Below are 8,166 nucleotides of genomic sequence, written 5' to 3'. Positions count from 1 at the left end.
CCAATTCAATAATTAAGAAATGTTATTAAAAAATCACATATACATTTTTTTGAATAAACAGTAATATTTATTAAAACACACATAAAAATAGTAATACTAATATTTTAAATTAAATTTATAATACATTATATAACTATAACCACTATATATATATATATATATATGTGGTTAGGTAACAAATATGGTAGTCACAGTATACAGTGGGCGGAGTCAAACTGTAACTGTAACTTTGTAAGAGACATGAAGGATAGAGGACAGGAGGTGTGGTGGTACTTCTGGTCGCTTTTACTACTACTAGTACAATTTTTCGTTGATTTGAAACAGAGCCATTGTATTTGTACCAAAAAAGAAAGAAATGGAAAATGAAAATATAATATTTTAGCAAAAATTACATTGTTTACCGTATTACTCTATATTATCATTTTATGTGGTAAATATGATTATTTGTTTGTCATTTTGATCGTGTACATTTTTTTCCTCCATTTACGTTATGCTGCAACAGAATTATCGCAAAATTGAAATACAAAAAAGTGTAGTTTTAGATTTCTTTCATAACATTTTTATCATAATTTCACAATAAAATTTAGATAAAAAATTATTATTGGTTCTTATTCATCACTTGGATTTTTTTTTACCTATTATTCTATTATTAAAAGTTTACTATTTAAATTTTATTATAAAATCATTGTGAGAATATTGTGAGTGTTAAGTCGGTTCAAAAAAAGAAACTGAAAAGCAAAAAAAAAAAAAAAAACAATAAAACATCTTCACAAACAGACAAACAAGACTGGTTTTGTCACAAAGCCCGAGAGAAAGAGAAAGTGAGAAAGTAACAGCAACAGCAGAACCAAAGACCAAAACATATAGTTATTTAAATGTTAAGATGGAGTCCCAAGTCCCACCACCCACACGAGCGGTTCTCGAATTGCATGTACTGCACAGACTTTCCTACTTCCTAGTGAGAGAGATAAAATCATATTTTTACCAAGAGAGAGACTCAGAGAGAGAGAGAGAGAGATCAGTCTCAAAATAAGGAGCCTGACCTCATTTCCTTTCTTCACAAAAGAGAGAGTAAAGAAGGAAGAGAGTGAGAGTGGGACTGTAGGAAAGAGAGAGAGAAAGAATCGTGTGGGTTCTTCTTTTCTTTCTTGTTATTGCTTTCTCTTTCAACATAGCATCGCAGTCTATTTTCTGTTCGTATTTTTTTTATTTAAAAATGTTTTTCGCAGCCCCGTCTAGAAAGCCAAACTAATCTGAGTAGGTAACAATCTTAGCTTTCTGATCAGTTACCACTCTCTAACAAGAATCGAAAACAAAGTCCCAGCTTTTTAAATCTTTTTCTTATCAGCATTTCAAGCTCTCTTTTCCTCTCCTTTTTTTTGGTGGCATTATACTTAAGAGAAAGACCCATTTGGGTTTTTTGAAGTTCTGCTTTCTTTTCCTAAGTATTTCTCTCATTTTCTTTCCTGGGTTTATCTGGGATTTCAGTAACAATGAGTCCACAACACCTAAAGAGTGATGGCAATGGTTTCAATGGGTATAAAAATATGAACTTTATGCTTCCTCCTCCTCCTCCTCCTTCTCTTGGGGTCATAGTGGGTCATCCTTTAGAGAAAGATTCTAAGACTTCTGAAATGGGGTTTCAGATTTTGAACCCCTCTATAGAGAAAAGGGTTGGTGATGGGTATTTGGGGGATGAGAGAAAAGGACTGTCTGTAAAATTTGGCGAGGAAGAGGAAGGCAAAAGTTCTGGTGCTGGGAAAAGTGGGCACACTAAGCTTTGTGCCAGAGGCCATTGGAGGCCAGCTGAAGATGCCAAGCTCAAAGAGCTTGTCGCCCAATATGGTCCTCAAAACTGGAATTTGATTGCCGAGAATCTTGAAGGAAGATCAGGTAATTCTAACACTCCTACTAGTAAAAGTTGACAATGACTAATTTGGTTGAAAAATGTCCACAAAGTCATATCTATGTAGATTTGATCATAACTAAGAGATAGAAAAAAAGTGACCTTTTTTCCTGTCCTAGATTGGTATTCTGAAAGCCGATCAGATTCTAAATGAACTACTAAATGACTTTGAAGATACATTTGATTTTTAATTTATTTTCTTTCATGGTAAAATGATAATACCCGTTAAAGATTTCATTTTTCTTTTCTACGATCTTGAAAAGTTTCTTCTTCTTTTTTTTTTTCTTTTTTTTTTTCTTTTTTTCCTTTGATGTTTAGGGAAAAGTTGCAGATTAAGGTGGTTTAATCAGCTAGACCCAAGAATTAATAGGAGGGCTTTCACAGAGGAAGAGGAAGAAAGACTCTTAGGTGCACATAAGTTGTATGGTAACAAATGGGCCATGATTGCTAGGCTCTTCCCTGGCAGAACTGATAATGCAGTCAAGAATCACTGGCATGTGATCATGGCTAGGAAACACAGGGAACAGTCCAGTGTTTACAGGAGGAGAAAGCCCTCTTCTCAAGTGCTTACTGATATGACTTTACAAAACAATACTTGCAGTGAATCAACTCACTCAAGCACCATGGATGAATCTGGTTCAACCTGCACTGATCTCTCTCTCACTCCCTCTTCAAACAAAGTGCCCCAAAGTCTTATCACCAAGTTTAGTCCAGTTCAACAATACCACCAATCTTATGGATCAAAGATGGGTATGTTATTTATTCACAACTTCCAATCACCTGCTCGTTGTGTTGGTTTTTGTTATTATTTAACTTTTTTTTACAAGTTTATTCATATTATATTTTTGGGTTTCAGGTTCTTTGGGAGATGGGGGGTTTGACAAGTTCTACTGTACTGGGAATGGGTTCTATCAACCTGGGCTTATGGGAACAGTTATGGGTGTGGACCCATCTGGTCATTCAGATTCAAACTCAGAAGTCTCTGCAGCTGAGTCAGTTGCCACCAATAAGACCAATATCTCAGTGTCTGGGGAAAATGAAAATTTGAATGAAAGAATCAAAATGCCCTTTATTGATTTCCTTGGAGTTGGAGCTACTTAAAGTTAAAGACATGGGTTTTGGTTTAAGCCCATTTAAGAGAGAGAGAGAGAGAGAAGCTGAGAATGGAGGAAAAGGGCAAAAGAGTTAGTTTGAAGAAGCATTTTAGTAGGTCTGTGAAAATGTGGGCCTGAGGCAGGTTATTTTTACAGTGTATATGTACAGTTAATTTCCCGATAAGGAAAAAGATAGCATTACAGTAAAAAAAAAAAAAAAAAAAAAAAAAGAGGGGTAAAAGGAATAGGAGAGAGAGAGAGAGAGAGGCAGAGAGAGAGAGAGCGTTCTGAGTTTCAGAATAATTATTAAACTGTGGTTTTGATTTTGTACTTATCCAGCAACAGAAGGCTTTGTTATATTCTCTCTGTGATGCTGTAGCATTGTATTTGTGAGGCAAAGCCAAAGTTGGTTGCTTCTCTTGTATTACTGACTCAATGAATGAACCTGCCCAACTTTCATGACTTTTCAATGCCCTCTGCATCTCCATATTGGTGTTTGGTATACTTTCTTTGACCATGTTTTACACGCCCTCGCTTTTAATACCACATCTTTTGCCTATGCAACAGACTCCCCTTTCAGTTTCGGCTAAAAATATTATTAAATAAAAACACCCATGGAAAATTTGAGTAATTTTATTTGTAACATTCATAACTACCCTTACACAAGAATTTATGCTTGTCCGTGTGGAATTAGCTTCTTTTTATTCTTTTTTTCTTTTTCTTTTTTTTCCAGCTTTCAAGTGTCAGCAAATAACTTTTATACATTTTTGTTGATGTACAGTAGATAAATGTAAATGTTATATAAAATAAATAATTTAAATAAAATGTGAATGTTATATAAAATAAAAGTCTACTCAAGTGGAATAGGAAAAAAAATATGAAAATTCAAAATAAAATAATTAGGTGATACTAATATGGAACCTGCAAATAGTAGAAAAAAATAAGTAATAAGTTAGCTTATAGGTGCATTTTAAATGAAATTTAGTTAAAAAAAAAGTTTTTATGTACGACATTTTAAAATATTATATTTTCAAAGTAAAAATATACTTTAACATTTTCACCTTTGCTAAAAGTTAAATAAATTAATATCAAACGCTAAACAATCTTTAAAATTATTTTCTTGCTCAAAATAAAAATAAAAATAAAAAAATTCTCGAGTAACCATTCATACACCCTTTCTTTTTCTTTTTCTTTTTTTTAGTTTTAAATCTACGACATCCACTCTTAGCCCTCGTTTGGAAGGAGGGAATGGAATAGAATGAAAAAAATAATTTAGAATATTCTCCCCTTCCTTTGACCTTGTTTGAGAGTTTAAGTAGGAGAGAATGAAATGGGTAGAAGGGAACACTTATCCCTTTCTATTCCCTTATAACCTTAAATTTTCTTTTCTCCCAAAATTGGGAGGAATGAGAGGTGATAAAATTAGATTTAATGATTTTTTTTACTAAAACTCCTAAAATATCCCTATATATTCAACTCTTTATTTTAAAATAGGGGTCTAATATTAATATTGACATAAAATGAATCCATTCCATTCCCTCTATGTTACTTCCAAATAAGATTACTTACATTCCATTCATTTCCATTCCTTTATTTTAAAACATCTATTCAAAGGTTACTTAATTCCATTTCATTTCATTCCATTCTTTTCTATTTATTTCATTTACTTAATTATATTCCATTTCATTGCATTCATTTCCATTCTCTTATGATCATTTCATTCTATTCTATTCCCTTATGAACTCTCAAATGAAGTCTTAATGATTTATCTTTATCATCAAATCAATACATCAATTAGTTTCTAGATCTCTTATTCAACAACAGGAGACTTTATCAGTCTAGGAGTGGTACTTTCTTTCACATAAATGGTAGGTCCAATAAATTAAATTTATTCTTTTAAAAAAATTAATTAAATTTATTGTAAAATTTACCATTTAAGTAAGAGGGGTGTTGATTCCCAAAAAAAAAAGAAGTAAGAGGAGTATATGGTAGGTTTTGTTAATTGAATTTATGTTAAAATATTATTTTTGAACTTTAAACTTTACTAAATGTTTGTTTTTTGTCTCTAAATTTTAATGTTTTTTTCCCCCTAAACTTTGTATAGTTTTTTTTTTTTTTTTTTTTTTTTTTTTTTTTAAATAATAGTTTCGAGGCAAAAATAGGGACAAAAAAAAAAAGAAAAAAAAAAACTTTTTTCAATAATTTAGGGATGAAACATAAAATTTGTAAAGTTTAGGAATGAAAAATAATTTTTTAGTAAAGTTTAGAGACCAATATATATATATATATTTGAAAATTGAATAATAGAAACTTTATTAATGTAAAGGTAAGCATACAATTGTCAAACATGCCTTAAGCTAACCTACACCTTGCTTATGTTGCCAAGTGTATCTAACACAGCAAATACAAGTATACAACACATATCCAATACAGTTACAAAAGTAAATTAAAGAGAGAGTCAGTAAATATAGCTTATAAAATGTTTTATTAAAACAAAGGAAGTTGAAATTGTGGTCTTGAGTTGGTTTGAGACGTGTGTTTCTCAAAAAAAAAATAGTTGGTTTGAGACGTGTAAATTCAAAATATGGTTATTTAGCTGTGTAAAAACTAAATTTTCACCTCGATCCTTGGAAAAGAAAAGAAACAAATTTGTTCACCACTTAATATAAATCTTATAATTAAGCTTCATATTTATGCCACTACAGATTCCAGGTGATGTAGGAATTAGAGGTTTGTGTTGGTAGCAATAGTAGCTAATAGTGGGGTCTTAATTAACGGATCTGCATGCATGAGACTTTTATTATATCCTTCTATAAATATAAAACGTGACAATTAACAGTTTTTCCCCTTTCAATAAAAAATAAAAATAAAAATAAAAATAAAATACAGTTTTTCATGATTGTTTAATTGCCAATCATCAATCAACATAAAATTAATTTTATAGAATATTGGTGATGTCAATTCCTTATTAAAAGTAGGACCACAATTGAATTAAATTATTATTTGACGAAAAGATCAAACTATTCCCTTTTCTATTGCGTCGGTTCAACAATGTTAAGAGCCAATTTTTTTTTTTTTTTTTTTTTTTTTTTTGAGGAAGGTTAAGAGCCAAATTTTGATTTGGCATTTCACAACACTTTTTTGACACACCCTTCCAAATTCTCCACCGGTCACATAAAGACGACGGGGCCTGGAAATCTGCAATATGACAAAAATACAATACCAACCAAAACCCATGCCACATAACCATCTAAATGTTAACACAAATTTACAAAGAAAATTAAAATAGTAATTATAGAAAGATTAATTATAAAAATTCTTATAACAAACAAATTTATTTCTTTTTTTTTTAAAAAATGCAGTGGACATAAAACTAATAAAATGATGGATATTATAAATCCTGTAGTTTAGAAATAAAAATTTGTAAAAATATTTAGTAGCCCCTTCAATGTAAGGAAAGTTTTGTCAAATTTGAATTTTCTTTTCACTCATTTATTTTTTTTCCTAAATACTAAATTTGATAATTATGAAATTTATGAATAACCATTGATTATTATTTTGATATATTCTAATAGAGCTTAAATATAGAATAAATTTTAAATTCAATTTATTATATATGGATCAAATGGTAAATTACATCCGGTTGACATGGAAATTGACATGCATGTTAAGAACGTATAGAACATGCAATTCAACGGTTGAATTTTCAAAATATGAATTCAATAACAAGTTATTGGGTTCAAGTTACACCAAGTTTAATATATATATATATATATATTAGAATAATAAAATTATGACACTTCAAAAACTTATGTGGCACAATATGGAAAGTTTAACAAAATTTGATTTTTTTTCTTTTATTCTTTGGCCTAAATGTGAAATTTGATTATTGTGGTAGCTATTAATAATTTTATTTTTATTTTCTAAATATGAAAAACTATTCATTATGGTGGGTTATTCATAGGTAATTATATTAGTTATTAATAGGTCATTATGGTGGTTATTAATAGTCTCTTATTTTAATTATGGTAAAATTTTAATGGAGAGTTTAAGCATAAAGTAGAATTAAAAGTTAATTAAAAATGTACCTTAAAATGATGACATATATAATTGTAAGTAGGGTTGTGTATGATTCGATTTAAGAAATTCTCAACCCAACCCAACCCATCACATGTGTAGAAACCAATACAACCCAACCCACATGGATTGGGTTAGGTTGGTAGGTTGTGGATACATGTTTTATATTTTGTATAAAAATGGAATTTCATAAATTATTTAAAAACTATTTCAATAAAATTATTACAATCCATATAATATGGTTAAATTATTTTCCAAATTCTCAAGTTCATCAAAACTAATTCTCAAAATACCAAAATTAGTCAAATTAAAAAAAATTAAAATAGGGGTAATAAAATAAGCTCATATAGATGGTGGGTCAGTTGGGTTAGGTGGGCTGAGAAAACTATCAACCTAAACCCAACTTGTCCCGATGCTCAAAATAAAATTCTAACCTATCAACTTGAAGCATTGGGTTAGTGGCTCTGATGCACACCCCTAATTATAAGGCCTCTAAAACGTATGCAAAAATATTATGAGCTTGATCAAAAGTTAAAATCTTCAATTTTATATATGTTATATATTATATATGTATGGGTAAATTTAACAAACTATGATTTTTTTTTTATGTGTAATTAGGAAATTTGATAATTATGGTAGTTATTAATAGGCATTTATTATGATTGTATTTTTTATGGGATTATAATTGTATTTATATATGAAACTATAATTATTATATCATTTAAATAAAATATGATGTGATATGATTTTAATAGAGTTTTTTTTTTTTTTTTTTTGGTTTTTCTAATAGTGTTTTAATATAAAATTTAACTTTATTAGAAAAATGATGTGTAAGACTGAGAGATCTCAAAAGTTGTTGTTGTAGTTGTAGTTGTTGTTGTTTTTTGTTTTGTTTTGTTTTTTTTTTTTTTTTAGAAGATAGATATCTCAAAAGTTGATGATGCACGATATTATTTGGTCAACAAAAATTTAAACTCCTGTTTTGTATGTAATATAATATAGATAATAGATTTATTTTATTTTTTGAGAAAGAGATTATAGATTTGTATACATAGAAAGTTATTGGGTCAAAAATCTTTTAAAAATAGC

General features: G+C 29.4%; 1 protein-coding gene across 1 annotated transcript; it reads left to right on the top strand.

Moving 5' to 3' along the window:
* Positions 1-916: 916 nt before the first annotated feature.
* On the top strand, positions 917-3,464 carry LOC115953385 (transcription factor CSA). Its single transcript, XM_031071015.1, has 3 exons — positions 917-1,893; positions 2,225-2,656; positions 2,763-3,464. The coding sequence occupies exons 1-3, from the start codon at positions 1,494-1,496 to the stop codon at positions 3,005-3,007; spliced, it is 1,077 nt and encodes a 358-aa protein (XP_030926875.1). The 5' UTR covers positions 917-1,493; the 3' UTR covers positions 3,008-3,464.
* The last annotated feature ends 4,702 nt before the right edge of the window (positions 3,465-8,166 follow it).

Source organism: Quercus lobata, chromosome 7 (genome assembly GCF_001633185.2).
Source record: "Quercus lobata isolate SW786 chromosome 7, ValleyOak3.0 Primary Assembly, whole genome shotgun sequence".
In the NCBI taxonomy this organism is placed as follows: domain Eukaryota; kingdom Viridiplantae; phylum Streptophyta; class Magnoliopsida; order Fagales; family Fagaceae; genus Quercus; species Quercus lobata.
Note: the sequence above shows the minus strand (reverse complement) of the source record. Positions and strands in the feature narration are given on the sequence as shown.

Bases quoted from the DNA above. Each gene is read 5' to 3' on its own strand.
- LOC115953385 (XM_031071015.1), top strand. From the start codon at position 1,494: ATGAGTCCACAACACCTAAAGAGTGATGGCAATGGTTTCAATGGGTAT. The intron at 1,894-2,224 runs GTAATTCTAACA...TTTGATGTTTAG, and splicing joins GAATCTTGAAGGAAGATCAG to GGAAAAGTTGCAGATTAAGG. The intron at 2,657-2,762 runs GTATGTTATTTA...TTTGGGTTTCAG, and splicing joins ATCTTATGGATCAAAGATGG to GTTCTTTGGGAGATGGGGGG.